The sequence below is a fragment of the Sphaeroforma arctica genome, assembly GCF_001186125.1.
Source record: "Sphaeroforma arctica JP610 unplaced genomic scaffold supercont1.729, whole genome shotgun sequence".
In the NCBI taxonomy this organism is placed as follows: domain Eukaryota; class Ichthyosporea; order Ichthyophonida; genus Sphaeroforma; species Sphaeroforma arctica.
The window spans coordinates 15443-29108 of NW_014039829.1; the positions used below are offsets into that span (position 1 = coordinate 15443).

The following is a 13666-nucleotide window of genomic DNA, read 5'->3' on the forward strand; positions in this document are numbered from 1 at the left end:
CTACCATATATATATACATACACACACACACACACACACAAATATATAAATATATATATATATATATGTGTGTGTGTGTATGTGTGTGTGTTTGTGTGTATATTTGTATATATATATATGTGTGTGTGTGTGTGCGTATACTTGTATGTATGAATATGTATGTGTGTATGTATATATACGTGGGCGTGTGTGTTTATGCATAAATATGCATGTGTATTTCAGCTGGCATGATCTAGTCTAATTTAGCGTGAGTACGCAGGCATGAACGGACATTAGAAATAGGCTTATTTATATATGAAATTTGATATTCATATTTCGATTTTAGATTTTCATAGAAATATCCTAATTATATTTTCCGGTACCATAATCTTCTTGCGAGTTCAAAGGATGCTCATGGATAGTTTCCTACTTTGTTGTTCGCTCACCTTTTTTCTTTTTCGTGCCAGGCCGAGTCATTAATTCTACGGCGGTCAGTGACCAGGAAGACGAAATAAAAATAAAAGGTCTACTGTCGCGTATGGATGAGTGGGATTTCGACGTTTTTCAGTTACAAGAATTAACAAAGGTATGTGCATGGGACGTAGCTCTAGTGTGTACTTCATGGTCACCTTGGACGGAGCATCCGATTGTTGATATTGTGAGTTAATTACCTGCCCTGCTCGTAAACACACACTTGTGTAAGAGCGTATCGGGTTCGTTCAGATATTGTGTTTGCTATTTGCACGCACATTGGTGAATATCAGTACGCGTGGAGAGGTAAGTCTTTGAATAGAAAAATGGTGATCAATCTCGGAATCCTGATTTTGTTTTATTACCGCTTGCCGTCGTAAATCACCAAGGCGTTTTATGAAAATCATACTGCCCTTCACTCACAACCGACCTAGCAGGGACGTGTGCTCGAAGAATTGGGCTATGCGATCTTCGAGAAAATGGGATGGATGGCCAAATTCCACATCGATGTTATCACGTTACGGACGTTTCTCAAGGTGCTAGCACATGGATATCGGGCCGATAACCCGTTCCACAATGCTGTACACGCTGCCGATGTGACCCAGGCAGTATACTACTTTATAAACAGTCCTGGATTAAGGGACAGACTCACCGACGTTGAGAAGTTCACGGCTGTGATTGCCGCAGTGATACACGATGTGGACCACCCAGGACTCAATAACGCGTTTTTGGAAAAGTATGTATATCTTGTAAAGTATGATTCACCCCCAAACCCCGATTGTACTGGAGTCAGCACGAAATGGCCCCGCATCAGCAGCCTGTGACAATGTTCTTCTTATAGCTGTATCCTTGCGTTTGGAGTTTGTGAAATCGCCTCCAATTTGGGCTGGTCCTGTTTTGTACTGTTCAGGCCGGAAGCGGTGGAAATAGCACCTGTGTTTGTTGTGTGTGCGCCCGGATAGTAGGCTGTCACATCCGTTGTTTGTTTCTTCCTATTGTTGCAAAATTGATAGTGCCTGAGTCCTGGTGGCGTGAAAACTCGCTTGATAAGCCAAACTCTTCTTGTATTACTCATGACTTTCATCAAGCATGCGTTCCTTTATCATCTCACTAGGGGGTGATCGCGATTGGCAATATAGCTGATCGATTGAGACTAGCGATACAAATTAACAGATATTTCACCAGTTAGCTTTGATGTCTTATTGGAGATACTTATTCTTCATCGTTCTAAATATATAGTGTTTGAATCCTCTACCTCATTGGAATGTGTTAATATACATTTCCTGGCATATACAATATAACTACAAAGAGTATTTCAACCAGAATTACGCTATCATCTCAACATATTTCTAATATTTCTGGATGTTTTGCTATACTCTCCACCACTTCAATTTTCTGCCACACTGTATTAGTATTCAGGCTCCTGGCACATTTAATATTACTACAAGAGATATTTTAACCAGAATCATACTAATAATCTAACGTATTTCTAATCTTTCTAGATGTTTTGCTATACACCCTACTACAGATCGAATGACCTAATCAATCTCATACACGGGTCGTCTGGAACATTAGAGAGACATCATCTAACGGCAGGGCTGGATGTGCTCTTTAGGTGCGACTTGCTAAAACAGATGACCCCCGAAGATCGGTATGCCAAATGTTGTATATGTCAGTATCAGTTTGAGTTCTGTGTGATAGCGAATTCGGGTAGAAAACGTTGTACATTCGGTCTGTTTGTCATTGTTTTACAGTATATTTCATACTTGGATGTTTGGATGGGGCAGCTGGTCTAATTATGAACATATGTGTACCAAAATTGTTTATTCATACACATCGGGTTAATATGAAATGTTTTCTGCCGCAATGTGTGACTGTTTGCTCTGGTTTGTAATAAAGCGATCTTCGTTGATATGAACAAGTTTATTTTATTGTCGATTTCCCGTGACGAGAAACCTGATACTTTTGTTTATCGTAATAAGGCCTTTCATATCTGTACAAAGTACCCTCTGGTGGTTTATAACAGTGCTTATAAGTGCACATGTATCTATATGTATACGATGCATGGTCGTATAAAAGTGTGTACATCTGCATTTATACTGTACATGTACAGTTCGTATCGTGTGTGTTTGTATGTATCTGATATATGGTCGTCTATATGCATGTGTGTATTTGTATTTATACTGTACATGTACAGTTCGTATCGTGTGTGTTTGTATGTATCTGTATATACACAGTATAGCATCATGTGTATTTGTATGTCGCCGATGTGTGGCCGTCTATATATGTGTGTGTATCTGTATATATACAATATAGCATTATGTGTATTTGTATTTTTCCGATATGTGGTCGTCTATAAGTGTGCGTATATCTGCATATATACAATAGAGCATCATGTGTATTTGTATATATCCGATGTATAGTCGTCTTTAAGCGTGTATTTCTTCCATAAATACAAGATATGTGTTAATTCGTTTTCTTCCCTTATAAAAACAACATCCTTATTGACGTCTCTTCCTCGCATTACAGGGAACACGTCTGCTCGCTAGTGAAAGAATTGGTTCTGGCGACAGATATGGCGCGGCACGGCGAGTTCATGGAGAAGTTCAATGGTCTGCACACAAATGGGGTTGACTGGTCAAATAGTGGTGAGTTTGGTGCTATGCGAACGAGCAATCTGAATATTAGTATAAAGGCCGGCTCTATCCGCAATACATGAATGTAGTAGGTTGTAGTTTTGGTGTCATGATACTCGCCATTTCACCGTGTTCATGGCGTATTGCACCACACCCCATTGCGTTGTATGGTTTTTTAGTGCATTGCTATATGAACATATAGCCGAGAATAACAATGTAGCAAGTTGCTACCCTGTACAGTTAACGGCTGCACAGGTTAGTACCGCTGAGCACCGTTTATATGTTTCGATTAGCGGCATGGCCTATAAGAATTTAACTCGAACAACCGCCTGTTGTCACGTGACTTTGCATCAACCACGACCACCACTGAAGCCTTTTTGAAATATTACTGAGAACATAACGTATGGTTTCCATAGAAACGCGAACACTCATCCTGCAACTGGTGATGAAGTGCGCGGATATAAACAATTCTGCACGACCCCAACGGTGTATGGAGACGTGGGCGGCGATGGTTATGACCGAGTTCTTCAACCAAGGCGACCAGGAGAAGGGCCTGCAAATCGAAGTCAGCAAGGGTTTTGACAGGGAGACCACCAGGTAGGCAATATGTATGATGACATACTATACATGTACATACAGACGTGTGTGGGTATAGTTGGACGTTTTGTATATCTGTGCGTTGTGTAGAAGTTCATATAGGCGTAACTCAGTACTAAGTGTATCAGTGAAAATGTGGGTGGCGATGGCTCTACCGAGTTCTTGAGCCACGGCGAGCAGGAGAAGATTTTGCACTTTATATGATAAGAAGTTATGCACCGTGTAAGCAGGGGTATCATGCTTCTGCTATCCCCTGGTGTTTCTGTTTGCTAGTTTGGCCCGATATAAAAGTATATCTTTCTCTATCGTAGCGTACCGACAGTGCAAGCAGGATTCTCGCACGTCTGCTATCCTTGGTATTTTCATCTACTGATTGGCTTTGCATGCAACCCATATATCCTTCTCTATCACCGTATACCGATAGTGCAAGCGGGGCTCCCATACTTGATATTCCTTTTTTTTTTTCCTCTCTGGTTTTCCTTATTTATATATATACCCATTCTTCCGTCTCTATCACAGTATACCGACAGTGCAAGCAGGGTTCATAGGCTTCTGCGTGCAGCCGTTATTTCAAGCTCTGGCCAATCTAGTACCGTGCGACGCCACACAGCTCACTCTGGCGCTGTTAAGCGAGAACCTGGCTAGGTGGAAGGAGAGACAGGCCGAGGTCGCAGCCCAGAAAGCAGCCGATAATGCCTGAACAGCCTCGCGACAAGCGAGCTTGACCACTCTGTAGAGTGTTTGTGCGCGTGTGTGGGTTGCATGGCGCTGTACGATGGGTCTGAGGTGGTGCATACGGTGGTTGAAGCACTGCATCGGTGATCTGAGCGGTGTTATTTGCATGGCACATGGTGACTTAAGACATGGTTACTACAAAGCTATGTGCATGTGGACAGACAAAAAATCGTATTGCTGCAGTAATGTATTTACACAACACCTGGCCACACACGATGTATACTATAGAACATGCTATGAGCATTGTTTGTATAGGTACCGGGCATCTGAGCTGAATATTCATAAGCTAAGCATGGATTGCAAAGCTATCCAAGAACACCAACACACGCGACAAAAAAATATATGCTCAACGAGCATTGTATAAAAAAAAAGTATGAAGTATCTTGACTGTTTCACACCGCTTAATACCTGATGGTAATTGGTTTGTCGATGAGCTTTTATCTGTATTAGTATGTCTGTTGTTTGTATAGTGTGGTGCTATACTGCTGGCTCCGTGTTGCAGCAATTTACAGATGTGTTGGGTAAAGCACGTGTCTTAATAAGGAGCACGGCATTTGTAGCGGCTCTGTGAAGCGGGACTAAGGGTCGACTCAAATTGCAAGAATTCACGAAGAAAGTGATAGCTGTTTGATTTAGGAAATGATAAGGCCAATTCCGATACATAAGACGCTCACGTCCGCCTCACACCGGTTCGCTATACAACCAGTTGATGTTCCCTGCAACTTATAGATAGCGACCTTTCGTCCAAAGGGTTCTACATGAATTCTAAGAATAGTCCCTATAATTTAGTATAAAACCTTTTGTTTCTAAATTTAAAGGTAATCAACGTCGCTGAGACCCCGATGTGTTGTAACCTACACCCAGGCGGACCACCCTTGAAATATTGAACGCGCAGAGTTGTATGGTGCGTGTCCGCATGTATGTGTGATTCAAACTAAAGTTTTTGTTTCCGTGCGTGTGAGTGCACTTGTGGAAGTGTGTCGATACTATAATCGATACTCCGACACGCATGTAGGGGTAAGTGACTGTGTATGTGTATGTATGCAGAATGGTAAGTGACTGTCTATTTGCTCAAGAGAATCGGCAAGACTGCCATTTTTCCGCCACAAACTTCAGTACACGTGGATCGCTGGCCACCACGTCATACAGCTTTTGCACATGTGGCGGTATGGGTGGCATAGCGTAACCTATAGACCACAGCTCGTGATAGCGGCACCCATAGACCACAGCTCGTGCAATGCAGCAAATATAGCCAGGTCTGCAAACGTCCTAGTCTCGCCTACAATCCAAATGGAATCGAGATTAAGAGTAGCTTCCTGGCTATCACTTGTGTTGGTTGCGATCATACTCTCGAGATCTGTCAAAATAGGGGGCAAGCGCGTGCTCACTAGGGTGGATAGGAATTGGGCACGCTCCTTGTCTGTCTTGCACTGATACCAGCCTATAGACGAGAGGTCGCTTAAGCGATTGATAACACTTTCAGCTACTGCGGCGTGTATTTCGTCGCTCGGATACTCTCCTACAATCTTCGCTGTATACGTTATGATACTGTTAGTCTGCGCTACAATCCGGTCTTTCCCAGCCGTGTTGGTGATCAGCAAGACCGGTAACTGCTGATAGGGCAATCGGAACCCATGTAGCCCGCTTTCACGCATGGTAAGAAAATGGTTCCAGTTAACACGTGTGACTATCAGATCGACAGGTTGACGACCCACTGTGCACAGTAACTCATATACATCACCTCGGCCACGGTGAGCAAAGTACGTGAGGTGCATTTTGGTGGAATGATCGGGATTGTATGTCAACATTGAGCTTGAATTTACGAACTACGATAAGTCGCTGACGTTGAAAATAGCTATTTCCTGTAGGCCCTTTGCTGGGTGAATCCGTAGCTAGCAACCTCTTGAACTGGGAGTCCGCCTCCTAGCTGCTGCAATATCTACTTCTAATCGCTCTACTAGCCGTTGTATTCTCCTGTCCTTCTATTGATCTTATCTGATAGAACTCTTACAAGGGACAGGATGGGAAGGGGGTAGTAAGTAAACGATCAAAATTTAAATTACAGCAATACTTCCTCTAAATCTGCAGGAACTGCTATTACAAATAGAAAGATATTCGCCCATCAACTATCTATACAGCAGTGTAGGTTTATTTGCGTGGGGGAATAGGTATAATTGCTGTTTAGTATTGAGTCAGCCTACAATAAAATGTTGTACAAGTAGTGCGTATCTTGAGAGTCTATATGACTTCAAGTGGTACTATTTGGACATATACACAGCTATACATACATAATCTTGCATCATTTGACTGTGCCTTGCATCAACGGGATGTAGGCCTGAAGCCTTGTAATTTGCATCAGTATGCTGTGGCCTGCTCTCTACTCTCCAACAGAGAGGAAAAGCAAATACAATAGGCATTTAATGGTGTGATAGATTTCCAGCTGATTATAGTGATTTCTCCTAAATTGGCACTTTTTAAAAGTGTCATCAAATTATATTGGAATCCAATCAAATTTCGTTATTATCTCTTCAAGGAACAAGATTTGTAATCTAGTTTTTCGTACGCATTCACTAGGTTTTTCTGGTGATGGAAACTTTGATATTTGGGGGGTTTTTTTATGTAAAAAAAGTTGTTGTTGTTTTTTTGTATAAAAATGAAACCATCGAGTGTCGAGCATGTTCGGTACTGTCTTACTGTAAGTCCAGATTCCTTATTTAGCCATCGGAGTAAATTGTGTAATTAATTGATATTCGAGACTCGGGAGTCGGGTGGGCTAATTTGATATATAGGTAGATCAGCACACGGCTGTGTATACACAGTAATTAGAAGCTCATCGTATTTCATAGTCTGTAGACTCAGGTAGCGCCTTACACTTACGATTGACAATGCTGAGCACAAGGCAACTCGTACAGGTACCGTGAAGTTTTTTTTCATGGCTGATGGAGTTTGAATGCTATAGCTGCCTGTGCACTGATATTGAATGTACCGATCATACTGGATAGAGAGCACGTTTGGTACTAGTGTCGAATGCTGAACTAGTCATGAACTACCCTTTTTTTGGCTAATCTAGGACCGCTTTCGTGTAAAAGATCGTATATATTTCGACTTCCAATGTGCGCGTCGTGTTCTGATTTGTTTCTTTTAGTCACTTCACTAGATAAAGAGTGCACGCTGTTGCTGGACGTTGTACCCATCTACATTTTAATAAACTAATTTTATCAATCCTTTGTATACGTATTTCCAACAGCTGCGCCCAGCGGTGGCCCCGCTGGCGAAGCGATTCTTTGCTTCCACTAAGGTGGCCAATGCCGATCACACTTTCAAGTTGGATGTATGTAATATATATCGATAGCATGCTTACTTGGTGTACGCGCTACACCTGCGATCACGTGCGCACCTATAAACTGCACATGTAGTATTTGATATTTGTATGCATGCATAAATATGTGTGTATGAATGTATATATATATATATATATATTATGAGAGTGCGTTAGTATGTTTATCTACATAATTATACATAGGTGTGTGTGTGTGTGTGTACGAATTGATGCCTTTAATATATACATGCAGATATACACATACAGTATATGTGTGTGTGTGGACCGCGGATATACGTAATTAATATGTAAGTATGTTTACACATATTATATATACGATGTATGAAAACATAAGGGATATACATTAGAACATGTGATAATGAACAGGGGATTTATGTTGTTCAAATATATGTGGAGTATATGTATATATGTGCGTTTTTATCAATACAGATGCAGATACGGATACTCGTAGAAGTATTTATGTTAAGTGGATGTATTGTGTACGTGTTTTATGTGTTGGCACATACACATCGATCTATATATTTATATATATGTGTGTGTGTGTTTGATGTAACCAATATATTTTCGTATTTGGAGGGTTTTTAATGTATATATATATGTAAATGTATATCATTTTAATGTTCTTGTGCAAGTGTTCAATAAATGTATGTGAAGTGCATTGGGGAATCACTATTTCTTGATATCCTGTGATCTTCTGCGGATGACTGGTATATATATATAGAGTCGTATCAAGGAGCTAATTTCAGATGAACATGAACCATAAAACTCAAGTTGTGCAGATGTTTTGTGGTTGTTATTCTTGTACCGCCGGTGTGAATGATGCCATTTTCATGTATTGTTAAGGCACTCGCACGTTAGCGTGAAACTACATCTTGTTATCCGTGATCATCGTATATATATCTCCCCGGACAAGTATACGTAGATATGTGGACTAGTATACACCTCCTCTTCAGGGTGGCGATTGTGATTGTCCCAAGTTTGATACTATTTCCACGCAGCGTTAAAAGTCGCTGCACGAATCTACGCGTTACTTTGTTCTCCTTTGTATTCGATCATTCGGCTGTGTGTCAAAGCTATGAGAATGCGCAGTAACATGTACGAGTGTTGTGCTATTGCAGCTTAAGCGAGCCCGTGTGATATATGTATGTAGATGTACTGTATGCGCATCAGGAGCTACCCTTCTTACTAATACCTCCTTCCACGACATGCACCCCTTGTTCGCAATAGCCATTCGACATGCACAAGATCGAGGACGAGGGACCATCAACCGATTGCACCATCTCCAGCGAAGAAGCCATAGAACTCTACACACAGATGACTAAGATCCGTAAGATGGAGACCGCCGCGGGCGATTTATACAAAACCAAGTTTGTGCGCGGGTTCTGCCATTTGTATACCGGACAGGTATGGTTTGCGTAGTATTCGATATATTTGTTTATATATGCATATGTTTTCTAATACAGAATATATTTTACATGCGTCGGCTGTTTAGAGCTCTCTTTAGTATTGCTCATCATCAGTACGTGACAACAGCAAACATGCATTGATGCATGTGCATGTATTTCATCTACATATCGATAGGCTGGCCATCACGTATAAACAACAACAAACATCAGTTGGCTGCTGGTCAGTTGCATGCTCGTATGTGTGTAACATTCACTGAGTATACCACAGGTAACATGCACATAGTATGTGGGCTACCGCTGAGGCACTACGCCATTCGATAGCATATGTGCTGTATTATGAAACACTATGAAGCGCCATTTGGCTGTCTGACTGTGTAATGTAGTCGGTGTGTGTGCTGTCATGAGCTTTTATTATACCCAGTAGCCGATCGATGCTGCAGCAGGTACTGGAATTATAGATTAAGGAGTTCTATGCAGCAGCAAGACTTTTGAACTATAGGTTTATAGTTCAAACTGCTTTTGTAGCAGAACTATAGATACACCTACGTCCAGTGTTTGGTGTCTGATCGGCACTTCTCCCTTACTCAGCCTTCGGATAGCCTCTCACTGAGGGTACTGCAGAACTATGTACAATATCTTACGCCTCTGCACTATATTACCCGCCAACCACAGGAAGCTGTAGCGACTGGAATGCACAGCGTTTTAAAGAAGGGTGATAGTTGGATCACCTCTTACCGTTGCCATGGTATCACGTGGTTGCTAGGTGCCTCTATGGAGGCTGTTCTCGGAGAACTGTGCGGTATGTGCATGGCACCAAGCTCCTCAAGTTGTATATTAGAGTGCTGAAGTAACGGTGTTGGCTGGTCGTAGGTATATGATTTGTGAGCGTGTTGTTTCACCGACAAGAAGGAATGATATGAACGACAGATATATATGTTCTGTTGGATTAGATATTAAGAACTGTGTCGGTCTGTTATCGTACTGTAATTTCGTACATTTGGGTACAAACGGTTGAGAGTGTACAGTTATAGTCATACATATCTACTTCCTATTTTGACTTTGTTTGCCGTCTCATTTTGTCTGTTTTTCGTAATGGCAAGCGCATGCGCAAGGCTGTATGATGATGCATTGACATCCGTGTGTGTGTGTTCTGTGTTTAAGTGTATACCTAAAACAATTCATAGATACAAAGGATGTATACATCAAGGTGTGAATATATCTACAGTTGTTCACAAGTATGCGATTTTAATATATATATGTGTGTGTATTTGGCGATGTATAATCAAGATTTCGTATACATATATGTGCATGGCGACTTTATAGGATATTATGTGTGATCGTTTCTTCTCTTCAAAATGGCTTCCAAACCTACGTGCTTACAAAAATACACACTTGCTTGTTTGTTTTGAGCGAAGAATTTTACTCACGTGTAGTACCTGATTCTGCGAACAAACCTGTTTTTCTCTTATTCGTGTAATTACCATATGTATAAATACAAATATTCATTCATGCTTGCGAATTACAAACAAAGATTTCGAGTCCCGTGTGAAGCATTGCAGAAGTTTATACCTTAAAACGAAATGAATATCCAACCAACATGCTTCACTTGCTCGTATGTTAATTAATGTTTGTATGTGCCCTTTTTTGTTTATGTTTGATTTTTTGTTACTGTTCGCTCAGTATTTAGTGACATTTGCCTTTGTACTCCACAATCATGTGCATGCGTATCTGTATATAGACTGGCGTCTCCGCTACACTTCCAGTATCTCACAGTGCACACCATCACCACTCACAGGTCGAAGCTGTGGAGTCTCCCAGGGTAAGGGAGGTTCTATGCACATGTACTGGGACCACTTCTACGGTGGTAACGGTATTGTCGGTGCGCAAACCTCGTTGGGTGCGGGTCTGGGCTTCTACCACCAGTACAAAAACACCGGCGGACTGTCTGTCGCCATGTACGGTGATGGTGCTGCCAATCAGGGTCAGCTGTTTGAGGTGTGTGTGTGTGCGTCCTGTCATGGTATTGCTTTAGCTCGATTTGAACACGCGTTATTGAGGAAGATAAACTATGTTCATCAATGATAGTACCTGTTGCATAATCTTCAGCTTCTGACAGTATTCTCTACTTAATTTCTCTCTATTGGCAGGCAATGAACATGGCCAAACTGTGGGATCTACCCACGCTTTTCATATGCGAAAATAACAGATACGGTATGGGGACTTCGCAGGAGCGTTCATCCGCTTCTATCGACTACTACGCCCGTGGCGATTATATCCCCGGTATTCGGGTATGTTGAGAAAACACAATATCCATGCATGTGGATGTGTGTAGAATTGCGATACCACAAACATGTATACCTAAAGAGAGGAGTGGTGTATATATGAGTATCTCTTATTTTACCTTCAGTGCCTATGTTCTATCCACAAACATAGATACATAAAGAGAGGAGCGGTGTATATATGAGTATCTCTTATTATACCTTCAGTGCCTATGTTCTATCCGCAAACCTGGATACATAAAGAGAGGAGTGGTGTATATATGAGTATCTCTTATTATACCTTCAGTGCCTATGTTCTATCCACAAACATGGATACATAAAGCGAGGAGTGGTGTATATATGAGTATCTCTTATTATACCTTCAGTGCCTATATTTTGTCCACAAACATGGATACATAAAGCGAGGAGTGCTGTATGCACTTGTACACCACACATGATGCTCAACATACAGCTGACTCCATTGAAACAGGTGAACGGTATGGATATCCTACACGTCCGCGAGGCCACCAAGTACGCCGCCGAGTACGCGCGCAGTGGCAAGGGACCGCTAGTGCTAGAAATGGTCACCTATCGTTACGGAGGACACTCTATGTCCGACCCGGGTACCAGTTACCGTACCAGAGACGAGGTCAAGAAGATGCGACAGGGATCTGACCCCATTATGGGGCTCAAGAACCGCATCATCGAGGCCGGTATGATCACTGAGGAGGAGATTAAAGCCATTGACAAGCAGGCCAAGGAGCAGGTCGATGCGGCGGTCGCGGTCGCGAAGGAGTCGCCGGAGATTGATGACTCTGGCATGGTGGACCACACCTACGCACTGCCCATACAGAAGGTAAGCGCATGTTTTTAGGGTTGAGGGTCATTGAATGTTGTGCGAGTGTTTGGAGGAGTGTAGTGGGGTGATTTCTTTGTTTTTGTGACGTTTGTATCGCTGCCTTTTCAGAAAATATGAGTGTAGGCATGTCATTGGTTGGTTTGAGTGTGTAAGGGTGGTGTATATGGCTGTGATGTGTGGTACGCTTCACCTTCTGTCAATAAGTTAGCCACAAATAGCTGATGAAACATACGTTCTACCTATCCCTCGACAGATCCGAGGAATGACGATGCATGAAACGTTTACGCCACCGGGTTACACCGCCCCGATGGATGTCAAGTACTAAATATTCCAAAACAAGTAGCATAGTAGAGAACACAAGTGTGTTATTATGTCTTGATAGTAGGCAAAATCCGTAATAATAATAAAATTACCCAACGAGAAACTTTAAAATTGGAGTATGGATAAGGATATATGAGAAGTGGACGTCCGCAGCTCTATGGGTTGTCGCTCTCCTTTTTAAGCCTATTTCTGCCAATGGGGTACAAAATCCAATGAATAAAATTGAGACCAGTCACAAGGCACGAAGAAGATTTAAACTATAAAGCGAGTCCAATGTTTGCAAATTTCTCGCTTCGTCTCATATTTGGAGGTGTTTTTATTATCTGATCTATTTGGTGATATGTAACTATTTCAGCGGTCCGCAATCCTTTCAACGTTGGCATATCAACACCCCGCCCACTATACCCTGATCACACTTGCGTATCCTCGTACGCAAAACTTCGCTCTGCAAATAGCCACTCATAATAATGGTTGTCCTTATCCCTCTCCGTTCGCTGTTTTCACAGCGTGGTTAACGCATCCAAAAAATTACTATTTGGAGTCAAAGTGCCCAATGCAGAAGGTGTAGTAGATACGACTATAGGCATTCGCACAGATAGACAATTAGAGAGGGCTTGGAGTTGTAGTTGATATCGTCGTTAGATTGAATTTGTTTTTGTGCAAATTTGAGTCGCCGACACAGTAGGGTTTTCTTTTCAACTCTTTCCAAGAATGCAGGTTTTCGCCGTCATTTGATTTGTGCCTTGGATTGGCTGCATGCATCAATGGTGCTACAAAATACATGAGTCGCATGCCACCCATAAAAGCCCCTGCTGTTGCCTTCGATTCCTCGTCCGAGAATCGGTTAGGTTGCGTGGGCATGGCGTACGTACATGGATCCTTATTCATATGTATCGTTATCTGTACACACGCTTATATTATGAGTCATTATTTATATGCATCTTTATCTATACACACGCATATATGTGGAGCTCCACATACAGATGCAACTCGCGCAAGGTGAAGGAATTCACACGCACGAGAGCATTTCACCCAACCACAATCAACACCATTTCTCCCTACGC

The 13666-nt window shown here is 41.9% G+C and overlaps 4 protein-coding genes across 4 annotated transcripts; 3 read left to right on the top strand and 1 right to left on the bottom strand.

Moving 5' to 3' along the window:
* Nucleotides 1–929: 929 nt before the first annotated feature.
* Nucleotides 930–3169, top strand: SARC_08282 (3'5'-cyclic nucleotide phosphodiesterase; the record flags this gene model as incomplete). The annotated part of the gene is made up of 3 exons (XM_014297744.1): nucleotides 930–1186; nucleotides 1979–2101; nucleotides 2980–3169. The coding sequence occupies 3 exons, from the start codon at nucleotides 930–932 to the stop codon at nucleotides 3167–3169; spliced, it is 570 nt and encodes a 189-aa protein (XP_014153219.1).
* Nucleotides 3170–3489: 320 nt separating this feature from the next.
* SARC_08283 (3'5'-cyclic nucleotide phosphodiesterase) lies at nucleotides 3490–4383 on the top strand (the record flags this gene model as incomplete). Its single annotated transcript, XM_014297745.1, has 2 exons — nucleotides 3490–3683; nucleotides 4203–4383. The coding sequence occupies 2 exons, from the start codon at nucleotides 3490–3492 to the stop codon at nucleotides 4381–4383; spliced, it is 375 nt and encodes a 124-aa protein (XP_014153220.1).
* Nucleotides 4384–5598: 1215 nt separating this feature from the next.
* SARC_08284 (hypothetical protein) lies at nucleotides 5599–6412 on the bottom strand. Its single transcript, XM_014297746.1, has one exon. The coding sequence runs from the start codon at nucleotides 6224–6226 to the stop codon at nucleotides 5606–5608; it is 621 nt and encodes a 206-aa protein (XP_014153221.1). The 5' UTR covers nucleotides 6227–6412; the 3' UTR covers nucleotides 5599–5605.
* Nucleotides 6413–7210: 798 nt separating this feature from the next.
* On the top strand, nucleotides 7211–12853 carry SARC_08285 (pyruvate dehydrogenase E1 component subunit alpha, mitochondrial). Its single transcript, XM_014297747.1, has 8 exons — nucleotides 7211–7330; nucleotides 7666–7749; nucleotides 8986–9162; nucleotides 9837–9963; nucleotides 10960–11159; nucleotides 11312–11452; nucleotides 11913–12278; nucleotides 12535–12853. The coding sequence occupies exons 1-8, from the start codon at nucleotides 7304–7306 to the stop codon at nucleotides 12604–12606; spliced, it is 1194 nt and encodes a 397-aa protein (XP_014153222.1). The 5' UTR covers nucleotides 7211–7303; the 3' UTR covers nucleotides 12607–12853.
* The last annotated feature ends 813 nt before the right edge of the window (nucleotides 12854–13666 follow it).

Coding starts and splice junctions, on each gene's coding strand:
- SARC_08284 (XM_014297746.1), bottom strand. CDS start 6,226: ATGTTGACATACAATCCCGATCATTCCACCAAAATGCACCTCACGTAC.
- SARC_08285 (XM_014297747.1), top strand. CDS start 7,304: ATGCTGAGCACAAGGCAACTCGTACAG. Junction 7,750..8,985: donor ATCACACTTTCAAGTTGGAT/GTATGTAATATA, acceptor TGTTCGCAATAG/CCATTCGACATGCACAAGAT. Junction 11,453..11,912: donor ATTATATCCCCGGTATTCGG/GTATGTTGAGAA, acceptor CCATTGAAACAG/GTGAACGGTATGGATATCCT.